The sequence below is a fragment of the Myxine glutinosa genome, chromosome 14 (assembly GCF_964187855.1).
Source record: "Myxine glutinosa chromosome 14, kmMyxGlut1.1, whole genome shotgun sequence".
Lineage (NCBI taxonomy): Eukaryota > Metazoa > Chordata > Myxini > Myxiniformes > Myxinidae > Myxine > Myxine glutinosa.
The window spans coordinates 25,847,904-25,873,409 of record NC_136274.1 but is presented as its reverse complement, the minus strand read 5'-3'; the positions used below and the strand labels follow the sequence as shown (position 1 = coordinate 25,873,409).

The 25,506-nt window shown below is 47.3% G+C and overlaps 1 protein-coding gene across 8 annotated transcripts in view; it reads left to right on the top strand.

Annotated features, from left to right (window-relative positions):
* Nucleotides 1-25,506, top strand: part of DYRK1A (dual specificity tyrosine phosphorylation regulated kinase 1A) — an 87,016-nt gene that overhangs the window by 12,642 nt on the left and 48,868 nt on the right. The window contains exon 2 of one of the 8 annotated variants that reach the window (XM_078768518.1): nt 944-1,539. The exons of 4 other annotated variants lie outside the window; for them this stretch is intronic. In XM_078768518.1, the coding sequence (XP_078624644.1) occupies nt 1,389-1,539 (151 nt within the window). In that variant the 5' untranslated portion in view covers nt 944-1,388. Of the gene's footprint in view, nt 1-26; nt 1,540-25,506 lie in introns of those variants that run through there. 3 more of the 8 variants (XM_078768517.1, XM_078768525.1, XM_078768522.1) reach the window with 3 other exon arrangements.

The window sequence follows — 25,506 nt, the reverse complement described above, 5'->3', positions numbered from 1 at the left end:
CTCCCTCCCTCCCTTTCTCTCTGTGCCTGTCTCTCATCTCCAACCACCTCTGCTGCCTGGCCCCTCGTATTCATCCTCCACATTATATTTTAGTTTCCTCAATTAAACTCCAAAGGGCTATGCCAAACTGATGTATTTCTCAACTCTTATGATTGCTTACCTGTATGTCAAGCGGAGTGCAAGGTTATAAAAGTAAGGGCTCCCTGGATGTTTGCAAGTACTCTACTAGTTTGTAGAAAGCGGTTTCTGCCATTGTGAGACCCAACGTTCAAAAATGCAGCAATCCAAACCTGACATTGGCTGCAGTTTGGCCTCATGTCAAGGTTTGGTGCCTTTCGGAAGGAAGGTCAACTTCATTGTGCATCGTCATGGTGGAGAGAGATGTGTGAAATGTATTAATCCAGACTGTGCACCAAAACACCAACCGTCACGTGCAGGTACGCAGACGAAACAAAACGTGCGCGTACACGCGAGTTTCTAAACACAGCTCAGTGTTATACACACATTTCCATGTACGGCCCATGTTGTACACGCATGCTTCCAAGTGCAGGTCTGAGTTGTATTTGGCCAAGTTGTATGCTGGTCTACGTGAATCGAGAGGCCGCAAGAGAAGGGAGAGGCGACGGGGTGGGGCCTGAAAGGGGTGTGGCATACTATCCTATCTGTGCTCTGTCGTTGACTCGGTCGCCTCTACTGAATGTAGTTTATTTTATTTTCCACAGTCGCTGCTGGCTAATCCATACTGTTCTGAGGAGTGTAATACTACTTGCTTGTATTTTAGAACCAGCCAAAAAATAGAGGTTTGGTGCCCTTTCGTTCTGGCTTGCAAGGTAGTCTGGGAGTTGTCTCGTTGTCCGCTCTTCGTTCTCTCCTCTCTCTCTCTCTCCTCTCTCCTGCACTCATACATTCTCCCTCTCTCTGTCCTCTTTCCATTCGCCGACAGTGCACCTGGAGTGTTGCAACGCAGCTCTCCATCGCGGTCAAGAGGTCATCGCCGGGGTTCATCTGCGGCGGCTTCGTTTCTCCCGCACCCTGCGTTTGTGCGGCAGTGGTGCCCCGTGGGGCCATGACGATGAGTCGTGCTTCCTTTCCTGGTTCCGGCTGATCGTTTCAGACCGAAGGTTGGCTGACTATCTCCTGGGATTCTGGCTGCCGTGAATCTTTGGAACCTGGAGTCTTGAAGATGTGGAGATAATCGCATCAATTATTGGATTACAATTTTCCAGGCTCACTTCTCCAAGGTTTTTTTATTTATTTAACATTTTGGGAAATTGGTGGAACTATAACGCGGCGCAGTGTTCCAGAATTGATTCCGGCCCCGACCCGCACCACAACGCCGGCCGCAGCTGGTTTGTTCTTGCTCGTCTCTCGCCGTTGCCGTTGCCTCCATGGTTATTACTTGCAGCCTGCCCTCACCGACTCAGCCACAACGGCCCCTGTTATCAGGGCTTGCGCTCAGCTGGCACGGGACGGAAGGGCCGGTAGCCTGCAGCGTGGCCCCTCCGCCTGGGATCAGGCACCGAGGAGCCGCATTGAATGGTGGGTTGGTGGTTGGGCATGGGCATCGTTTGCATGCATGTATGCTGTGAATCAATAACCACTTGACTTGAGCAACCACATTTTAGTTTTTGTTTATTTTATTTTAAAGAGCGGTTATGATGAATGGAGCCCTAAATGGGCATTAACTGAAGGGATGATCCAAGGAGGAACAGCATTATGATGACGTGTAGACACCCCGTCTTACATCTTCTCGACCTCGTCTAATGATGATTTCAAACCCGACTTGTCTGGAAAGCGGTGTTGCCGCTGTAATTTTTAGTGATGTAATTATTTTGGTTCTTCTGTCTCTGTCTGCATCTCTGTGCCTGGTGTTGGCCTAGCGGTTAGGGTGCCGGCTTGGGATCCTATGATCCTGGGTTCGAATCCCGGTCGATCGCTGAATTAACGCCAGGGGGGTTGACTCAGCCTGTCATCCTTCCGAGGTCGGCAAATTGAGTACCAGCTTGCTGGGATGAATGATCCCGGTGTGTACCCCGATTTAGAATAGGTACACCGTATTCCTGCGCATCGTAAGAGGCGACCAAGGGTTGGCGTCAGGAAGGGCATCCGGCCATAAAAACATTGCCTCAAACAGGGAACCATAATTGTCATGGGGCCTGCAAGGCTCACCCCCGCTCTAGCGGGGAAAAATGGTCTTAAAACGATCATTCATTCATTCATTCAATTATTTTGGTTCCATTGAACCCCATCCATGAACTTTGATGATCCTAGAGGCCTGTCAATGAATGAGTATTGGCAGCATGTTGTAGATCGGACGAGTCGCCCAACGGTGCTCTTAAGTTTTTCTCGCCCTCACCCTTTTCTGCACTGTCCATTTGCCTGTTATCTAATTACACCATTCAAATTAGTTGATCCTAATTAATGTTCTTTGATGCCGTTTCTCACTGCACTGTTGTTGTCCATTACCCAATGATGAAGAAGAGAGTTCACTGTCACTTTGAAAGTGCAGATACGGTTTGGGCCCTAAATGTTTGAGGCACAATTGCATAGGGTTAGCATTTGTGCAACTCGCTGTCTGTACACTTGTGTAAATCTCAGTGTTGCTGTCACCTGGTGGTGGTCTGGTGGTTACCTTGATTGATCCAGTGTAAAGAAGGCCAAGTTCAAACACTGCGCACACAACCAGCAATCCTAGTCGTTGTGATTTCCTCCGATGATAAAAATCCATGTTTTGTGTTTTTATTTCTCTCCATATTGATGTTTAATATGTCTGTCTGTATTTTCTTTGGACCGGTGATGTCGACATTGCCCACTCAATCATTATTCAAGCAGCTGGAATTGTGTGTGGTCTTATGTATCTGCTTTGTGTGTGAAGAGAAGGACAAGTTCTGGTGTGCGATAGAGAAGCTGATGGAAAACGTGAAAGATGAGGAAGTTGTTGTGGTGGGAGGAGACCTGAATGGACATGTGGGAAGGAGTATGGATGGTTTTGAGGGAGTTCATGGGGGTTACGGATATCGTGTGAGAAATGGAGAAGGTGAAAGGATTTTGGAGTTTGCTGATGGAGCTGATTTGTTGATTTGTAATACTCAGTTCCAGAAAGAGGATAATAAGCTTGTTACATACACGTCAGGTGGGTCGACGACAACCGTTGACTACCTGATGGTGCGTAGGCTAGATAGGGGGCACCTCCGGGACACAAAGGTGATCCCGGGGGAGGAGGCTGTTTCACAGCACCACTTGGTTGTCTGCGACATAAGGGTGAAAGGTGCGAGGAGAGCTCGGCGGGTGAAGTACCAACCAAGAATGAAGGTGTGGAGGTTGAAAGAGGTGACAGTAAGGGAGGCATTAAAAGAGCGGCTGAGTAGGCTCGAGGATGATGTGGTTGAGCTTGAAAGTGGTTGGATGTCAATGAAAGCTAGTCTGTTGGGAACCGTTGGTGAGGTATGTGGATGGAGAAAAGGACCACCGAGGCACTCGGAAACATGGTGGTGGGATGATGAAGTTGGAAAGAGGATTGATGAGAAGAGGAAGAAGTTCAAGGAGTGGCAGAAGGCGAAGGGTACGGGAGCAGAAACAGCAGAGCATGAAAGTTATAAGGCAGCCAGGAAGGCTGCAAAGAAAGAGGTAGCAAAGGCGCAGGAGGCATGTAGGAAAATGTTCGGGGAACGCTTGGATTCGGAAGAGGGTCAGAAAGCAGTATTCAGGATTGCAAAGCACATAGCGAAAGAGAGGTGTGATGTGATGGGGGTGAGTTGCTTGAAGGATGAAGTGGGACAAATCGTTGTCGACCCAGATGGAATTAAAGGAAGATGGAAAAGATATATGGAAATGCTGTTGAATACAGAGAATGAATGGGATGGCAACATAGAGAGTAACCCAGTTTTAGGACCGGCAGAGAAGATAACTGAGAAGGAAGTTGAGGAAGCGATAAAAGCAATGAAGAGTGGAAAAGCGGGAGGGCCGACGGGAGTTGTGGGAGATATGTTGAAGGCAGCAGGAAGTTGGGGTGTGAAGAGAATGACAGAGATCTGTAATCTGGTGGTGAAAGAAGGCCGCATTCCAGTGGATTGGGAACTGAGTACCCTCGTCCCTCTATACAAGGGGAAAGGTGACCCTCTGGAGTGTGGCTTGTACCGAGCGATAAAGTTATTGGAGCATAGAATGAAGGTATTGGAAAGGGTGTTGGAGAGGAGGATAAGGAAGAAAGTGAAGATCGACGAAATGCAGTTTGGATTTATGCCAGGAAGAGGAACGACAGATGCGCTTTTCATTGTGAGGCAGTTGCAGGAGAAGTACATGGAGAAGAGGAAGAAGTTGTTTTTTGGGTTTGTTGATCTGGAGAAAGCATTCGATAGGGCTCCACGCAAAGTATTGACATGGGCATTGAGGAAGTTAGGAGTGGAGGAATGGTTGATCAGAGTAGTGATGGCAATGTACAAAAGAGCGCGCACAGCTGTAAGGACGAAGGATGGGAACAGTGGTGAGTTTGAGGTGAAGGTGGGAGTGCATCAGGGGTCGGTACTAAGTCCACTACTATTTGTAGCTGTGATGGAGGTGCTGGCTCAGAACGTAAAGGAGGGTTTACCGTGGGAGTTGTTGTATGCAGATGATCTGGTGTTGATTGCGGAAAGTATGGATGGACTGAAGGAAAAGATGAACAAGTGGAAGGAATGTATGGAGACAAAAGGTCTGAAGGTGAATATCGGAAAGACGAAGGTGATGGCAAGTGGTAAAGCATGTGGTGAGGTGGAAAGAACTGGGAAGTGGCCGTGTGCTGTGTGCAGGAAGGGTGTTGGAGTGAACTCCATTCAATGTACAATGTGCGCTGAGTGGGTTCATCAAAAATGTAGTGGTCTGAGAGGGTCATTTACCAGTGTGGCAGCTACATTCAAATGTAAGGTGTGCACAGAGGGAGCTGCAGATGGAGGAAATGTTGAGTTGGATCTTGGAGACGGTGTGAAGCTGGAAGGTGTGAAAACATTTTGCTACCTCGGAGACATGCTGAATGGAGAAGGTGGATCAGACTCGGCAATAGTTGCTCGAGTGAGATGTGCATGGAAGAAGTTTCGGGAACTGAGTGGCGTGCTGATGAGGAGAGTGTCGCTGAAGCTGAAGGGAAAGGTGTATGCTGCATGTGTGAGAAGTGTTATGATTTATGGGAGCGAGACATGGGTAATGAACGTAGAGCAGCAACGAAGGCTGGAAAGGGTGGAAATGCGAATGGTTCGATGGATGTGCGGAGTATCGTTGAGAGAGAGGAAGACAAATGATGAATTGCGAAAGATGATGGGAATATTGCCTGTGATTGATGCTGTGAAGAGGAACAGGTTGAGATGGTTTGGTCATGTGTTGAGGAAGGATGAAAGTGACTGGTTGAGAAGAGTGATGGAAATTAATGTAGAAGGAAGTAGAGGACGGGGAAGACCGAGAAAGACTTGGCTAAAGATGGTGGAAGAAGAAATGCGGGCAAGGGGGTTAACAAGGAGAGATGCAGAAAATAGGGCAAAATGGAGAAGATTGTCATGGGGACCGCAAGGCTAACCCCTGCTCTAGCAGGGAAAATGGCCTTAAAATGCATGTTGTTGTTGTTGTTGTTGTTGTTATGTATCCGCTTTGTACTTGCAGTGGCTTAGCGGTTAGGGTGCCGGCTTGGGATCCTAGGATCCTGGGTTCGAATCCCGGTCGATCGCTGAATTAACGACAGAGGGGTTGACTCAGCCAGTCATCCTTCTGAGGTCGACAAATTGAGTACCAGCTTGCTGGGATGAATGATCATGGTGTGTACCCCGGTTTAGAATAGGTACACCGTATCCCTGCGCATTGTAAGAGCGTGACCAAGGGTTGGCGTTAGGAAGGGCATCCGGCCATAAAAACATTGCCTCAAAACAGGGAACCATGATTGTCATGGGGCCCGCAAGGCCAACCCCCACTCTAGCGGGGAAAATGGCCTTAAAAAACGATCATTCATTCATTCATTCACTTGCAGTGATCGACAATCATGGGAGAGCCAAAGTTTAACTTCATGAGAACACGGCACCACCGAGCGGGTAGACGAGGTGCCTGCAAATTGATGAGATTGGTCGGGGTGCCGATGATTCCAGGTGGATAACTTTTGGACATATTGCTGTGTGCAGGAGAGAGATTTTTTTTTCCTCCATTCCCAATTTCCTGCTGTGACCTGTAATTACACGTCTCGGCAAGATTTCCGCACAAGGAATGTTCACATGAAGTGCACACGCTGGTAACATCATCCCCGGCGTCTGTTACTCTAACGAGATTGCAGGGCTGGGAATGCCGGTGGCATGAGCTCCGATTTATAACCTTGGTCTTGTGGTTGCGTCGGGCAAAGGTTCCGAGGAAGGTAGTTCAAAGGTCGTCGGGTAGGCTTTGAGGGGAAGGTGGGGAAGCTTCAGACATCCTGACGAAATGGATTGTACGAGATTGCTTCTGCACATCTTCCAAGATGTCTGAACTCGGATCTGTTTATTGAGCGGTGATTTTGAGCTGGGTCTCTGATACTCACAGACTGTTTCGGTTCATTTGGAGCACTGTTGAAGCATTTTCCTTGGCAGGTGTACAATCAGTCACGCCACTTTGCATGGTTTGTTGGTATCTGACAACTTGTCTGCTTTGAAGGTGTCGCGATGGAATTATCTCCTGTAAAAGAGACGCTCTTAATGTAACCTGTCCTAAACGAAGGGAAAACCTTGCATCAACCTACAGTTGTTGGTGTTGCCTGGTGTTGCCTGGTGTTGGCTTAGCGGTTAGGGTGCCAGCTTGGGATCCTAGGATCCTGGGTTCGAATCCCGGTCGATCGCTGAATTAACGCCAGGGGGGTTGACTCAGCCTGTCATCCTTCCGAGGTCGGCAAATTGAGCACCAGCTTGCTGGGATGAATGATCCCGGTGTGTACCCCGGTTTAGAATAGGTACACCGTATCCCTGCGCATCGTAAGAGGCGACCAAGGGTTGGTGTCAGGAAGGGCATCCGGCCATAAGAACATTGCCTCAAACAGGGAACCATGATTGTCATGGGGCCCGCAAGGCTAACCCTCGCTCTAGCGGGGAAAATTGCCTTAAAACGATCATTCATTCATATTTATAAAAGAGATATTGGATCGCCATACTGTACCTATTATAACAAACCAGGACTATATTTCTGTCCCTGAACTACTAGTTCTAGTTTTGCAGCCTGCCCCACCAAACTTTGTGGAACCCTTTGGTGTTCCAGCAGGTGTCATAAGGTGGGTGGGAGGTTTCATGAACTTCCCAATACAAATGTGATTTTGAGTTTCCATACGTACGAAACTGCTCCCTCTCCAGATGCAAACACATTCACGGGTTCAGCATCAGCAGTTTCGACATTTACTGCATGTGGAAACATTCGCTGGTTCGGTAATACAGTATTTATCTAAATACAAATAAGGGTTTGCATTTCCACCCGCACGACGCTAGTGGATCCCTAAAATGACTGCATGTTCTCACCAAAGATGGGGAAAAATACAAGGAATCCATTCTATGAAGAGGTTTTGCAGTGAATTAAATTGTCCGCGTGTAGACACTTGAGGGGGTCCGGAATTTGCCTTGTAGAGACGTTTCCATCAACATCACACCACATTCGCTTGAGACTTTTTTTTGCCATTTTTACCTGCGACATGTAGCAGATCTACAAGAGCTGCACGTGGTGGTTGTTGTTGATGTTGGGGTTAGATTTTTTAATGTGCACCATTGGTCAGACAGCTTCAGGAATCCACCCACATATGTATATGTATATTAAGTCAAGGCTAGTATAAGAGCTAATAGATAGAACATCCCACTAATTCACCCCAGATCCACCTTGTTTGAAATTCCAACTTCTTTCCTGGAAGTCCTGGCAGTGTCCATATGTTTATACCTCTCCCACCCCCCCCCCCTTCACATGCCTCCCCCCCAAAGCCCTCTCCCTCCCACAGATCTCTCGATGTCTCCATGTCTCTCGGTCCCTGCTCTCAAATGTTGTGTTTGTGTCCTTCCCCCTCTCTCCCCATCTTGTCTACCGCTCCCGATGTTATTTGTTTTATGTGTCTGTTTGTCTTTCTGTGTGATTAATGTTCGCTCTTTCACGAGCCTCGATCTTGTATACAAAAAAAAACAAAAACAAAAACAAAAAAAAACATAATAAAGGCACTGAGAGACAAGTGGGAGAGAGGGAAGGACAACAACAGTGGAGAACAGGGACATCGGGAGATCTGTGGAAGGAAGATGGTTGGGGTGAGGTAAACAAGATGGGCACTACAGGGATTTTCAGGAAAGAAATCAGGGAATTTGAATGAAGTGGGTTTGGGGTAGATTAATGGGGGTAGAAAGATCAAGGTTTTAGATGGGGGAAGATATGAGATGGTGGTGAACAGCTGTTTTAAAGACCTGGAGGGAGGAGAGGGATTGAAGAGAGTGAGGGAGATTGTTCCAGAGGTGGGAAAAAAGAGGAATGAAAGAGTGAAGGTGAGCAGAGAGTCTTGATTTTGGCAGTTTCACCATAAGAGGCTTGCTGGCAGATCTTGTGCGACCTGTCGGAATATTTGGGGGACCGAGCACAGACAGAGCTGGGGGAGCAAGGCCAGAGCGGAGTCGGTAGAAGACAGAAAGTTGGTCCATAGAAGATATTTGCCTGCCATCTTGGTTTTCTGGTGGGCCCAAGACATCAGGCCTGTCCGCCTCTGCTCATTATACACCATGCCAGGGTTTGTTACATTATATTTCCATTGGCTTTGGTTGTTTTAGTGTTATAACGGTGAGGGATCCCAAATAATCGCCTCATATGTTGAATAAAAATTATTAGTAAGGTTTAATCAAGCCCGTCAGCAGGCACGCCTCCCAACAGCCATCCCTGCACGTGTCCTAAAGTGGGTGAGCGCTTTCATAAAATGTTTTCTAAAAAGGTTTTTTTTGAGATCTTGGGTGTACCTCGCTATATATGAAATATGTAATATATGAAACTCCTTCTAACCACTGTCACGCCCTCACCAGCTCACTGACATAGATGTCTATTACCTTCTACGTGGGATAGAAAGCTGAAACTTCACATAATTATGGAACTTGAAGCCAATACCCAGGAAAAACGACAAAACCGTCGGAAAATGTCCATAAACGAAAATATCCACAAACTACAATGGCACCTGGGACAGCGTATGCCTCCATCAGGCTGAACAGTTTACGTTTTGTATCACAGATGGCCGGATCTGCGTCCGGACCTGAACCAAAATCTGATCGGCTTGGTCTTGGCACCTGAACAACTCATCCACCTAGTTTTGCCATAACCCAACCATAACGTTTTGAAATATCATTCTATATATCGTTTTTCGCTCCATCACTCAATCCTGAAGAATCACTTGAATTATTTTTTTTAATGCTTGGATCCGGATCCAGATCTTCCCCAAAATCGAATAATTTCGTCCTCATCACACCGCAAACCTGTCCACCACGTTTCTCCCGAATCAGTCCCCAACTTTTTGAGATATCCTACTCGCAGACAGAGATGTGAATACTTAACCGCCATCCCACCTTTGGTGGCGGAGGTAACCCGCGAGTGGCCGGTGTGGAATCACTTTGCTCATGGTGGGTCACGTGACCCAAGACAATGTAGCTTGCAGTGTAAATGGTTGCTAGGAAATGCTAACATCCACATCTTCCGCCTATTTTATGAGCTTTGCTCTATTTACATTCAATGTTACTGCAGCTGTAAACTTTTAAACAATGTCCATTATAATCACTAATTCTTGATTTACCTTGTTATTTAGCTGCTTACAGAATGCAACCACAAACCACGTCATCAAATACAGAAAGCTCTCAACAATCCACATCATCGAATACATAAAGCTTATATATATATATACATACACATGTATGTGCACCCAAGTAGATGCATTGTGCCCACACAGTGTAGATTTAGAATATAAATGGGCCAAGACCCTTTTTAGTTTTTGGTTTTCCTCCAGATTGTACTGATCATTAAACTTCCTGTCTTTGTTGTCTTCTCTCTATTTTCCTCTCTCTCCCCTCACTCCGTCTCCCCTCACTCCGTCTCCCCCCCTCTCCGTCTCCCCCTCTCCGTCTACCCCTCTCCGTCTACCCCTCTCCGTCTCCCCCTCTCCGTCTCCCCTCTCCGTCTCCCCCTCTCCGTCTCCCCCTCTCCGTCTCCCTCTCTCCGTCTCCCTCTCTCCGTCTCCCTCTCTCCGTCTCCCTCTCTCCGTCTCCCTCTCTCCGTCTCCCTCTCTCCGTCTCCCTCTGTCCGTCTCCCTCTGTCCGTCTCCCTCTGTCCGTCTCCCTCTGTCCGTCTCCCTCTCTCCGTCTCCCTCTCTCCGTCTCCCTCTCTCTGTCTCACTCTCTCCGTCTCACTCTCTCCGTCTCCCTCTCTCCGTCTCACTCTCTCCGTCTCCCTCTCTCCGTCTCCCTCTCTCCGTCTCCCTCTCTCCGTCTCCCTCTCTCCGTCTCCCTCTCTCCGTCTCCCTCTCTCCGTCTCCCTCTCTCCGTCTCCCTCTCTCCGTCTCCCTCTCTCCGTCTCCCTCTCTCCGTCTCCCTCTCTCCGTCTCCCTCTCTCCGTCTCCCTCTCTCCGTCTCCCTCTCTCCGTCTCCCTCTCTCCGTCTCACTCTCTCCGTCTCACTCTCTCCGTCTCACTCTCTCCGTCTCACTCTCTCCGTCTCACTCTCTCCGTCTCACTCTCTCCGTCTCACTCTCTCCGTCTCACTCTCTCCGTCTCACTCTCTCCGTCTCACTCTCTCCGTCTCCCTCTCTCCGTCTCCCTCTCTCCGTCTCCCTCTCTCCGTCTCCCTCTCTCCGTCTCCCTCTCTCCGTCTCCCTCTCTCCGTCTCCCTCTCTCCGTCTCCCTCTCTCCGTCTCCCTCTCTCCGTCTCCCTCTCTCCGTCTCCCTCTCTCCGTCTCACTCTCTCCGTCTCCCTCTCTCCGTCTCACTCTCTCCGTCTCCCTCTCTCTGTCTCCCTCTCTCTGTCTCCCTCTCTCTGTCTCCCTCTCTCTGTCTCCCTCTCTCTGTCTCCCTCTCTCTGTCTCCCTCTCTCTGTCTCCCTCTCTCTGTCTCACTCTCTCTGTCTCACTCTCTCTGTCTCACTCTCTCTGTCTCCCTCTCTCTCTCCCTCTCTCTGTCTCACTCTCCGTCTCACTCTCTCCGTCTCACTCTCTCTGTCTCACTCTCTCCGTCTCCCTCTCTCCGTCTCCCTCTCTCCGTCTCCCTCTCTCCGTCTCACTCTCTCCGTCTCACTCTCTCCGTCTCACTCTCTCCGTCTCACTCTCTCCGTCTCCCTCTCTCCGTCTCCCTCTCTCCGTCTCCCTCTCTCCGTCTCCCTCTCTCCGTCTCCCTCTCTCCGTCTCCCCCTCTCCGTCTCCCCCTCTCCGTCTCCCCCTCTCCGTCTCCCCCTCTCCGTCTCCATCTCTCTCCGTCTCCCTCTCTCCGTCTCCCTCTCTCCGTCTCCCTCTCTCCGTCTCCCTCTCTCCGTCTCCCTCTCTCCGTCTCCCTCTCTCCGTCTCCCTCTCTCCGTCTCCCTCTCTCTGTCTCCCTCTCTCTGTCTCCCTCTCTCTGTCTCCCTCTCTCTGTCTCCCTCTCTCTGTCTCCCTCTCTCTGTCTCCCTCTCTCTGTCTCCCTCTCTCTGTCTCCCTCTCTCTGTCTCTCTCTATCTCCCTCTCCCTCTCTCTCTGTCTCTATCGCTCTCTGTCTCCTTCTCGTCTATCGGGATCGTACTGCTGTCAATGACGTATCAGCTGCGCATTCCATAAAGTTGGCATGTTTTGTATGGCCTTTACTGTGTTATGAACGAAGAATTAACATTTGTGATTTCATTCATTAATGACTCACCTCTGCTGTTTTTTTATGGGGAAGATGTGTTTGGATTTGGCTTTTAAATGTTAGTCCTTCTGGCTACAGATGACTTTTCTGCTTGGACGTGTGTTGGGTGACTGGTAAATGGCTGTCACTCTTCTGCCTGCAACCGCTCCCCACTCTCCCCCCACTTGCCTTCTCACCCATTGTTGATCTACTTTGTTGTGCATGAGCTTCTTCTGCTTAATTTCCGTCCTCGTTTCCCTTTTTTGGTTCTTAATGCAATTTATCTAATCTGTCATCCAGGGAGAGCCAGCTAAACTGGTTGCCTTGATTTGTCGAATCATCTTAATTTTTCAGGATAATCTTGAACCATGACCTTCTTGGCATCATGAGCTAATTGTCTCGGATTGCTGCGGCTTTTGCTCGGGTCTTGACATTGCAGAGGAGGGGGAATGGAAAGAGGGATGCAGACTGGGTGGGCAGCTGCAGTCACTGGGGAGGGTGAAGGTGGGAGTGAAGAGATGGGCTATGCAAGGCCTTGTGACAGCAAAGATGGGTGGGATGCCAATGTAACCTATAACTGCGGGCATTGCGATTCGGAATAGAAATGGGCCAAGACCTTTGTTATCTTTTCTGAAGCTATCGATTTGCAATCCTGGCACGTGGTAGCATGACCAAATTGACGGAGTCTGGCATATGAAAACGCGTGTTTGACAAAGTATTTTGAATCCGGGATTTTCAAAATGATGTGAGGATGCTAAACGAGGTCTTTTCCGCAGGTGCTGTGTGTTTGTTTATTTGGTTTGGCTTGCAGGGCACTTTTAACCTGCCTTGCTAGCATGAAATGTGTGATTCAAATCGTCATTTTAACGTAATATTCAGCACTTGTATGAAATAGTGGCAATTTCAAAATGGTTAACCATAACTGCTTTTTTCCTGAATGTAAATTGAATTGACAGAAATACGAGAAATATCCATGTTTGAAACTGAGAAGTGTTGATTTCCTACTATTTCCTGTTTTAAATACAAGCTAGTGGCCACAGCAGAAATGCACACATACATATATGTGTGTGTATATACACTACATGGCAATACAGCAAAGGTTGTACTTGTAACGACTTAATTTGTTTCTCTCACCTGGAGTTAGGAAGCGCAAATGATCTTTGTAAACCTGCAGCGTGTACTGGGTATTACGGTATTACGAGTGATGCTTTCGAACCATGAATTGTATCAAGAGTAAAATAAATCCCTCCGTGTTATTTTTCACACTTGCTAAGCCTATGTTGCTTTAGGTTAGACAAGACTGCAAAAAAATTCAGAGAAATTCCCACGTTTTATTGCCGGTTTCCGCCTTGGGAAGGTGTACATAAATATATAGCAGTTTGAGCGGCGTTTCACGTTATCGTGGCATTTTTCCCAGGCAACTTCAAAGTACAACAAAAGTAACAAGCATTCTGAGTATTGCGCTGCAATACAAGTCCCCTACCGGCAGTCTGTCGTCCGGAAAACTGTTGGGGAAATTACCAAGGGTTATTTATCCACAGGTTCTGAATCGTTCTCCATCGCTAATTACCTCAGGACGGGCTCACCTGTGATTCACACTCGGGACTTCGATTTATACACCTTGCAGACAGGTCAGCAGAAGCACGAGAAAATAAGTTGTTGATAAAGAACCTTTCGAGTCGCTAAATATCAGTAATTTATTATATTTTCCTGTTCACGATCCATGATCGATGTGTATGTATATATGTTTCTCGGCTTGGCTCCGCCCCTCCGGAAAGCGCACGCTGTGTCGCGCTGTTGACGTTCGCGAGACGAGGCTGAGGGCGCACGGTGCGGCTTGAGGAGAACTCTAGAATAAACAAGATATCCATTTTTTTATATTTTCGTTTAATTAACAATATCTGCCAAACCACGTGCCCTATCGCAAATTCCAAAAGGACATTTTAGTGCTGAACAGATCTGTGAAGTTTCCCCTCGATTGGATAAAAAATGAGGGAGGAGCTCGGTTTTAAAGGTTCATGCTTAAAAACGCCATAACTCTGAAACCATGTGATGCATGACGTCATGCTTGGTGACTTTTTTGTTCGTCATGGGTATGCGATTCTGCCTGCAAAGTTTGGCGTCGATCTGTTCAGCCGTTGCAGAGAAAAAGGGGTTTTCTTGTTTTCACGAAAAACAATATGGCGGCCGAACCACGTGACCTGCGACGTCATAATTACCACTAAAATATTCTACAGACCTAGTCCCCCCTACGGTGAAAATTTGATCTCAATCGGTCCTATTATTGCAGAGAAAATGGTTTTTAAAGGAAATTTAAACTTAAAATGGCACTGAGTTAAGGATCATCAGAATTATCAGAATTACCAAAGTTCAAAGTGCCACAACTTTGTCAAAAATGATCGAAACGTCGTGAAGTTCGAACTTGATCTGTAACCTATCATGAGGAAACCATGTACCAAGTTTGAAATCATTAGCGTTAAGCGTTTAGAAAAAAAGTCCGGATAACTGTTCTTTGCGTGATGGACGGACGGACTGACTGACTGACAGACGGAGGGACGGAGTGCAAACCTATAGTCCCCTCCGGTGTACACCGGTAGGGGACTAATAACAATTATGATAATGGCATAATAAACATAGGGGCAATACACCTGGCACTCACCTGGTAGAATAAACGGTATACTGCACTGACTAAAGGTATTTTAAACGAATGTCAATGGTTGCTGGAAGACAGGGCAACATGTAGAATTATACCAACATAATCATCAAACTTTATACCAATAAACCAAAAAATATACCTATTTTGGGGGGCAAATCTTCCCCCCCCCCCGCCCTCTCCCCCAACCCCATATACCTCCTCAGACCCCAATTTTTCTAATGCCTTGAGCAAACATTGGTACATCACGGGTGACGAATGTTGTGGTGAAGTTTCATAGAAATTGCATGTGTAGTTTCTGAGAAGAAAGCAAATACCTATTTTGGGGGGAAACTACCTGTCGACGAAAAGCAAATACCTGTCGACCCCCAAAGGGGCAGATTTTTTTTAATGCCGTGAAGAAACTTTGGTCCATCACGGGTGGTGAAAGTTGTGGTCAAGTTTAATCAACCCCGGTAAACCCCCCCCCCCCCCTTTTTTTTTTAATATATTTTTTTTATTAATCTAATTAATGCTGTGAAGAAACTTTCGTCACAACACAACAAATATCATTTGTGCCAAGTTTGGTCACAATCCCTTCAGCGGTTTCGGAGAAGAAGTTGCAAGTGTTTACGGACAGACTGACGACGCGCCATCGCATAAGCTCCCCTGAATTTTGTTCCAGGTGAGCTCATAATAACAACAATAATACTATAACATTAGTTACAGCACCGTAATACGAAATAATAATCTAAATAATAATAATAGTACAATAATTGCCAATAAATAAAAGAATAACGTGATCCCCCCCTGACCACTCCCATAGATAGATTTTAAATTATTTTAGGCGATGATATAACAATAACAACCTAATCTTACCCGACACTGCCAGCCATACACACAAACTCGTGCAAAAATCCATCCAGGTGTTCATGTTACCAATCAGATTGCTATCGCTTGCAAAGCCAACCGTTCCTTATCAACCGTTTTGTTGGAGTGCTTGCTTGAGTGTTTAAACCACTTGAACACATCGACTACACACGAGCATGCTACAAGTTGCTTAGTAATGGAACACATCGACTGGTATCTTTAACTGGATTGATCCCTGCTGTGGTCATATTTAGGCAGCGAGTCATTACCTCCACCTTGGATTACCATAGCCCAGGTAGGCTGTTTACCTCACTGGTTTCAGGTAAAAAGATGATGTTCATGTTCAGTGTTCTGCTGTTCTTTCGGCTAAAAGCGCAGACATTCCCGCCAGTTGAAAGTGATCAAAACCATCAGTTTTCACAAATAATGAAAATTTATTACCTCCGCCACCAAAGGTGGATGGAGGTTATGTTTTCACCCCTGTCTGTCTCTGTCTGTCCGTTTGTGAACAAAATATCTCAAAAAGTTGTGGATGGATTCGGACAAAATTTGGCAGAGATGTAGCGTATGTGACAAGGACTAAATTAATAGATTTTGGTGAAGATCCGGATTCAGATCCGACTACTAGGATTTTTCAAGTGATTCTTCACCATCGGGAGATCAGACTAAAAACGATACATAGCAGGATATCTCAAAAAGTTGTGGACGGATTTGGACGAAGCTTGGTGGACCGGTTGGGTGTCTGACAAGGACGATTCGATTCGATTTTGGTGAAGATCTGAAAATGCTCTCAACTGCTCTCAACTCTCTCAAAGCTCTCAACTGAGTGCCGTTCTAGCTTTATATTAAAAATAAGATTTTGAAATGTTTAAGTTTTTTTTTTGTTTTTTTGTTTTAATTGTCTGGCTCTCGGCGGTGAAGTTTCAACTCGATAGTATTTGCTTGATCAACATTAACACAAGCCGAATCAACTACTCCGATGTTTAATTTATCGTGTGAACGTAAATTGTTATAATCATCAGTAAAGTGTTTCACAGTAATAGTTATTGTGTGTATGTGTGTTGCTGTGTGTCTCTCGTCAGTTATTATATCTCCATATATACGGGTTTCACAAGGTTGAACGGAGCCCTACCACGATTCAAAGTATCCATCTTCGTGTGTGCGTGTGTCGTTGTTTTTTAACTACATATTCGGGTTTCTTATTGTTTTTCTTCTTTCTTTCTTAATGCTTAAAAAAGAGATAATCACAGCGGAAATTGTTTCTGGACGATTATCAATTTGTAGTTTGTCCTGGTATTATTTTGCTACATGTTAGGAGGCAGATGATCAAATATCGGAAGGGAAGTGTTCTGTGATTATGAGATCACAGGGTGCTGGCATGAAAAGCACTGAAATTTGATCTGTAGGTGTCATGAGAAATAGTAATTTAAATGTGGATACTGATTTTTATGAAGTTTGAGTCACCAGCAAATAATATACGGTCTGGCCACCAAAAATTATGACGGTGGCTAATTAACGGTCTGGCCAATTCTGGCCAATTAACAAAAATTCTACGGTCTGGCCAATGAACAAAAATTAAAAAAAATAAAACCAAAACATCTGTTTAGGTGGCCCCGAGGGCCACAAAAAACGACTTTGAACGTGACCCCTGTGTATATATATATGTATACAGTGCATTCAGAAAGTATTCAGACCTCTTCACTTTTTTCACGTTTTGTTATGCTGCAGCCTTTTGCTGAAATCGTTTAAATTCATTTTTTTCCCTCATCAATCTACACTCAATACCCCATAATGACAAAGATAAAACAGGATTATATAAAGTTTTGCAAATTTATAAAAACAAAAAACTGAAATATCACATTGATATAAGTATTTACACCTTTTGCTATGACACTTGAAATTTAGGTCAGGCGCCTCCCATTTCTCTTGATCATCTTTGAGATGTTTCTACACCTTGATTGGAGTCCACCTGTGGTAAATTCAATTGATTGGACATGATTTGGAAAGGCGCACACACCTGTCTATATAAGGTCTCACAGCTGACAATACATATCAGAGCAAAAACCAAGCCATAAGGTCGAAGGAACTGCCTGCAGAGCTCAGAGACAGGATTGTGTTAAGGCACAGATATGGGGAAGCCTACAAAAAAAATCTCTGCTGCATTGAAGGTTCCCAAGAGCACAGTGGCCTTCATAATTCTTAAATGGAAGAAGTTTGGAACAACCAGGACTCTTCCTGGAGCTGGCCGCCCGGCCAAACTGAGCAATCGGGGGAGAAGGGCCTTGGTAAGAGAGGTGACCAAGAACCCGATGGTCACTCTGGCTGAGCTCCAGAGATCCTGTGTGGAGATAGGAGATATATGCACACACACATATATATATATATATATATATATATATATATATATATATATATATATATATATATATATATATATATATATTGTTGTGGATTCGGAGTACGGCGCTCCCCTTACCAAGTTCAAATCAAGGGCCTGGCATACACTGGCAGTATAATGAGCAGGCACACCATCATGCATGAACCACATTTGGCCATAATTGAGTGGAAATACATGCTGCTCCAACATTGGAAGGTAATTTGCAGTATTCACATTTTTGTCAAAAAATATTGGCCCAAATATGCCTCCAGACGAAATGCCTGCCCAGACGGACACACTAGCTTGATACTGAACGTTGTGCTCAACAGTAAATCGTGGGTTGTCTACTGCCCATATCACCCTATTATGACGATTCACAGAACCAGATAAAGTAAACTTGGATTCATCTGACCACAAGATCCTGTTCTGCAAGTCTGTCCATATCCATTAACCCAAGCAATGTCTCACATGCCTCAACGGTCAACGCGTCTGTCAAAATCATCCTCAGATAGTTGGTGAATTAATCTGGGTATGTATGGTTTCGCATTAAGGTCTTTAAGTATTCTTTGAATCGATGATCCGCTTTTGTTGGTGACGTTTGATAAACGACGAGTTGAAAATGGTGTGTTACTGTCGAGTTGTTGAATGACCGCTCTGCTTTCCTCAGTTCGAACAGTACAACGCCTACCTGGTGACTGTTTTGGAAGAATGCTGCCGGTTTCATCAAACTGCTTGTTTATTCTGCCGATGGTTCTTCTGTCAATTGTGTCTGCGCCACATTCTTTGACAAGTTGTCTGTGAACCTCAGCCGAATTTCCAGATACAGAATACAGGCGTACATAAATTTTCTGTCTCACGATATCCTCCGTCATATTAGGGCGACAAGTTCACAATGAACTGAACTAATGCAAAGACAAACGCGTGCAGCAAAGTGAGCGAAGCTCACCCCGATCCATATCACGTGATGCACATCACCCTGTTGCGTATCACATGATGGCTGTGCGTGTTGAAGCGGTCACATCCATTTTCGAGTAATCATGTTTTGTTTTGCACCAAAGAACAATAATAAACTTAGTTGTTTGTTGCAGGTATCGTTCTTTACCCAGGGTTTCAGGCCCAGGGTTTCTGGACCCAGGCCCAGGGTCCAGGGTTTCTGGACCACCATGTATATATATATATGTGTATATATATATATTGTTGCGGTTTTGAGTCTGTCAAGTGAGTCTAATAAAGGTTAAATTTGCCCCCCATATTTAGTCACACAAGCAACATGTCGGCTCGCGATAGTATAGTTATGTCTTAGTATTTGTAAGCTTAGTCCTTTTCCTTTGTTAGTCTGCGTTGAGTAGAGCCAGGAGAATAGGCCCTACTTCCACCGACAATCCTACGTCCATAGCCTCAATCCCTTTTGCGCCAACGTTGGTTCATTTTGGGCGAGTAACACGAGGCAGGCTCGGAAGGTCAGGAGGACCGAGGCGGAGCGGCAGAAGCGATGACGGTAAGCACGAGCCGCCAATCAGAGCTCAGAGGTGGTGACGGCGGCGTTGCGTCACAGGGCGTGGCGAGAAAGATCGAGAGTGTTCCAGAAGGTTCGGGGGGCATAGCTATAAGACCCGCTGCGCAAAGCCCTCGACAGGACTTACAGCGAAGGACTCGAACTAAAGGACTTGCTGCGAGAGAGAAAGATAAAGGACTAGGACTTGCATCGGAGGGCTTGAAGGACTAGCGCGGGAAAGCCGAGAGCAAAGGAGGACTCACGGCAGTTGATGAACTTGATGAACTTCACGCTCTTGCACGAGAGCGGTACAGATACGCGGGCACAGCCAGACTCGCTTAAACCGAGTACAGTGCAATTTGAGACGGGCGAGTGAGAACGGCTGAGTAACCGCCAGCCGTGCTAAAGTCCGCCCTTTGCCGTTCCGCCCCAACATCTGCTTTGTTCGGGAGACGCGCTACGAGTCCCTGCCTTCGCCTGCCACCATCTTCGCGGGACGTGCCGGGGCTGTGGAGAGCCGGATGGGGACCATCTCTGGACGACCACATCGACACGTTGGGGAACATCTACCCATCTGCAAGTCCCTGTGTGAGTGTGAGCCGGGCCCGTTGTCTGGGCTTTAGGTTAAGGCTGTCTAAGGCTACTCTGTGTCTCTGCGTCCTTGAACCTCGTATATACGTGTGGGAAATAATTAAACCCTTTGTTCTTCCTTTCTTCCTGATTCGACCGTTTCTGTGGTTTCTTCGATTGGCTAAGCGTGGTATGGGTAGAACCGCTCCAATGGGGTTCCAACATCCAAGTAACTGCGCGGACCACGTGTATGCAATCCGCTCGGTGTACTCAAACCACACGTGGTTCGTGCGAGGCTTGTTTCCTCGCTCCCAGGGCAGGGCAGGGAATTAGGTACGAGCGAGAAGTGGTCCCAAAACCCTACTCCGCGTGTGTCCGAGAGGGACGTCTCTAGTCTCGGTTCCGCCAAGCCCAGAAAGACAAGCGGATTAATCCCCCCTTGATAAGGGGATTAAGGGCGGCGTAGAGAACTGTAACAATATATATATATATATATATATATATATGTATATATGTTGTTGCGGATCTCAGCGCCGGCCTTTTCCCCTTACCAAGGGGGGGATTAGTCCCCTTGTCTTTGACTGACCGACGGGACCCGGGACCTATGACGTCCTTCCCGGACAGCGCGAAATAGGGTTTTAGGCCTAAGAATTCGCTATTACCTAATTACTCGCGCTGCCCAGAAACGAGGAAATAAGCCCCGCCCGAATCACGGGTGTTGGTGGATACGCCGAGCGGTAGCGAACCCGTGATCCGAGCCGTTATCAATGACTAGACCCCGATCCAAGCGGTTCTTATTCGTGCCACGCTTACCCAATGGCGGAAATCACAAAAGCGGTCGAATCCAGAAGAAAAGGAATAACAAGATTTATTGACGCTATTTACAATGATGAGAAGAAGAAGACACAGTGCAGTCCTGAAGCAGTCTTATACTTAATACCCCCAGACAAACTGGCCCGTCTCACACACAGACACTCACACGGGGATTGCAGATGAAAATCAGCACGTCCAGGGATGGCATCCAGGCAGCTCTCTCCGGTCCCCAGCTCGCACCGCGAAGTAGATGAATCGAGACGGCAGGAGCTCTCCGCGTGTCGTTGGCGCGCACGGGATAACACGGGGCGAACGGTAGGGGCTGGGCTCTGGCGGTTACACTGGTGGCTATGGCCGCGTTCACTCGCGTGGCTGCATACGTAATAGTTCAATACAGCGCAAAGCCTCGAAGTGTTCACACAATGCGCTCTGCTGGTAAGTCTCTTGCATAAGCCCTCCGCTTCAGTCCTCTTGGTAGTTCTCTCGATACAGCGCAATTCCTTCCAGACCTCCGGGTCAGTCCTCTCAGTCCTGTTCAAGGGCTTTGTGCGAAGGCTTTTATAGCCCTGCCCAGCGAACCTTCTAGCACTTGCTAGACGCCTCTTACCACGCCCTATCACGCCATGCCCTCAGAGCCCTGGTTGGCTGGTGGCCCTTACCTTCATCGCCTCTGACGTGCTCCCTTGCGCCGCCACACCTCGACCCCCGCGCTCCTCCCTCTTCTTAGGCCTACCTCGTGTTACTGGACTAGTTCGAGCGAACAAAGGGCAGCGAATGCTGCTGGCAGCCAAAGCGTAACACACGGAGGGATCAGCCAAAATGAGGCGCGGGATCAATTATGCCCATAGATGGAATTGGAGGGTGGCGCAAAAATGAAAGGACCTAAGCTCATGTCTTTACACAACGCAGATATTACTAGGGAAAATGGCCTACTCTTACACATACTATGACATAACTAATACTCTAAGTTGGCCTACGTGTTGCTTGTGGACTAACTATGGGGGGCAAACCTTTAACCTTTAATGATGTCATATGTACAAATCTCAAAACCGTATCACTATATATATATATATATATCGCGCTTATATCTCCCTCGGGCGATCAAGCCGCCGGCCTCCAGGACACGCCCATCGGTGAGGTCGCCTCGGCCCTGATTGGTCGCGAGGGCTCACCGATCCCGCCCTTAGAGGAGGCGTTGGCAAGGCCACGCCTTGTTCCCGGCGCTGGGCCGACTCCTCCCACCTTCGGCTCCGAGATGACCTCGTGGCTAATGGAGTCTTGCAGCGAAAACAACAACCCACAGCTGCAGCAGAATTCAGCGAACCGCTCAATGCAGTTGGCAATTGAGGAAAGGGGAATCCATGGAGGTTCTGGGGAAATTGAAAGGGGATTCTACCTTGTTTCACTTCGGTGCAATGCAGTATTAGTTAATGGACGACATAGCCTTAACCTAATACACACAATAAGGAAATAACTACCAACAAGGAGGAAATCTATGATTGGCTAACGTGATTGTATATGACCTAACTAAGGGACGCCCTATGACCTTTATACACAACAACTGGAGGAAGGAGGGTGATATCTTACAATTTATTACACAAAAAAAAACACAATTCTCATATCCACAACACTGCACCCTCCTCCTCTTAGGCACGTCCCGGGCCTATTACTTTTACTTTTAGTGTGGCACGTAGGTGTAGTTCCCTCTACATTTAACCTGACCCTGAGTGTGACAGTTTTAAAACACAAATAAATATGCCCCCCTGCGGCATTGCACCCTACCTAACAGTTTCACACCCACAGCTAACCGAATTGCGGAATGGTCTTCAAACTATACATTTACGATGGGGGAGTATTATTTACAGTTGACTCTACTTTTATTTACAATACGCAACCCAGGACCTGTGATTGTTCTTTTGGGGGGGGAGACAGTCTGCTCTGCATCGACGCACCAGAAAGCACCAAAACACCATCAAGCATCACAAAGCACCCTTTGGTGCACAGTCATCACTCATCACAGTTCAATAAAAATAAAAACAACAAACCCATGGTGGTGTCTTGCTCTTCGGCTCCCTCTGCTGGCTATTGTTATCTTCCAGATGTTGTCAACTTCGTCATTTTCGTACTGGCGGCCTATTTGGACATAAAATGAAAGTGCACAACCGTGTCCATTTATATTTATTTATGGCCCACAGGGCCGACTATTGTGGTTCACCTGTGTGGCATCGGTGCCCTGTGACCAAGGTCCGCCAGCAAGATCTCAGGCCTTCATGGCCGGTTCCAGCAGAGTGGCCATGCCCCAACCCATGGGGTCCATCAGTGGTGCTCAGCCACAGACATGTGGTCCATAAGGTGGTGCATCGATGCAGACAGCTGTGGTTGCGAGAGTTTCGGGTGCAAAATGGCGGACTTCCGCACGCTCCCCTCGGCGCCCAGTGGCGCACAGTCCTCGTGTGGGAGACAAGGGGGGGGAAAAGACAGGTGAGTGAGGGGTAAGGTCACAAGGGTACACATCAATAAGGCAATGCAAAACGAGGTGCGTACGGAGAGCGAAGTGAGAGCTCGTCCCTACCGTACGCTCCCCCACATGTGACCTACACTACCCTTGCCCTTACCCCATATTTACAACAATCTACACATTACAAATTCGTCACTACTGTCACGTCTTCCCCATATTTCCCCGACACCAAATTCGTCCCCACAATCCCTCTAACCAAATTTGCCATCACCCAATTCATCATCAATCCTCATAAGGAGGGAGAGATGGAACACAAAGCACAATGTCACACCCACGTCATGATGCGTCTCACATTCCAAACATTTGCACAATAAAATAATAGAAACATGGCATGGTGTGGAGTCCTGTCACCTCAGGTGAGTGGATGTAGATGGTGCGAGGAGATTTCCATTCTAAATATCCTCTAACTGACATTAACACACTTTTCACTACCCGGGGTCTTCCCTGCCAATCCATTGGCCAACTTACACTATGGGTTCTAAAAACCAATTCCCATTGACCAAACTGTGGTGCTTCTCAATTTGGGGTCTCACTCCCCCGATTCATCTCCCGGTGCCCTTGCACAATTTCCGGGCTGAGTCGTGTAGCTCTCCCAGCAGGTCTACCCACCTGCACACCTCCACCACTGTAGTTGCCACCCAAGCTTACCTAGCTCCTCACCCTAACCTATCTAACTGGGGAAGGCCCTCTGGCGCTCTCCCCACTCGGTGCCCTCTCTGGCACTGGGCTACCCGGGTCCGTCCTCCGGATCCTCGGGCCCCATCCACAACAACTCTACCGGCTCCCGGAGCCCACCTGCGGCCTCACCTGGCCGACATCCTCACAGTGGTGGAGTGCCCAATCAACTACACATACTAACAGGCTACACGCCCAGCCATTTCCACAACACTAATGCACCCATTCAACCATCATTCTTCCACCACGCACCACAGATGCCAATATCCAACCACAATTTACCTGTACCCTCTACCTAACTCTTACACTACCCTCCCCGGGTATTCGTGATGGGGGTCCATCCTCCTTTCCCCCATCCACACCTTCGCACCATCCACTCCACTCCACAGTTTCCACCATACTCACTCCACGACCATCCATTCCATACTCCATATATTCCACACTCCATGTAATCCACACAACCATTACTCCACCCATGTAATCCATTTATATATTTTTAATGTGCTTTTTATTGTATTTTAAATTGTTTTTTAGCTTCTGTTATTGTTAATTTATGTATTATTTTATTTATTTTAAATATATTTTTAAGGAAAACAAATGTTTTCACGTCCGTAGGAGTGACGTAAAGTCGCACATAATGACAAAATGCGCCTTCCCCAAATGCGGAAGAGTGCGGCGCTGCAGGAGCGCAGGTGAAACCCAGGAAATGCACGTTGGTGTTCACAGTGGAAATGCCCATGGACGGCATCGTGGTTAACGGCATCGTGGTTAACGGCATCGTGGTTAACGGCATTGCTACAAATCATTGCTACGGCATTGCTACGATATGCATTGCAATGCATATCGGAGAAAAAACCAAGCCATGAGGTCGAAGGAACTGCCTGCAGAGCTCAGACAGGATTGTGTCGAGGCACAGATCTGGGGAAGCCTACAAAAAAATTTCTGCTGCATTGAAGGTTCCCAAGAGCACAGTGGCCTCCATAATTCTTAAATGGAAGAAGTTTGGAACAACCAGGACTGCTCCTAGAGCTGGCCGCCCGGCCAAACTGAGCAATCGGGTGAGAAGGGCCTTGGTAAGAGAGGTGACCAAGAACCCGATGGTCACTCTGGCTGAGCTCCAGAGATCCTGTGTGGAGATGGGAGAAACTTCTAGAAGGACAACCATCACTGCAACACTCCACCGATCTGGGCAGACGGAAGCCTCTCCTCAGTCAAGGACACATGAAAGCCCGCTTGGAGTTTGCAAAAAAGCACCTAAAGGACTCTCAGACTGTGAGAAACAAGATTTTGTGGTCTGATGAAACCAAGATTGAACTGTTTGGCCTCAATTCTAAGCGTCATGTCTGGAGGAAACCAGGCACCGCTCATCACCTGCCCAATACCATCCCAACGGTGAAGCATGGTGGTGGCAGCATCATGCTGTGGGGGTGTTTTTCAGCAGCAGGGACTGGGGGACTGGTCAGGGTTGAGGGAACAATGAACGGAGCAAAGTACAGAGATATCCTTAATGAAAACCTGAAACGGAGCGCTCAGGACCTCAGACTGGGCCGAAGGTTCACCTTCCAACAGGACAATGACCCTAAGCACACAGCCAAGACAATGCAGGAGTGCCTTAGGGACAACTCTGTGAAGGTCGTTGAGTGCCCCAGCCAGAACCCTGACTTGAACCCAATCGAACATCTCTGGAGAGACCTGAAAATGGCTGTCCACCGACGGTCCCCATCCAACCTGACAGAGCTTG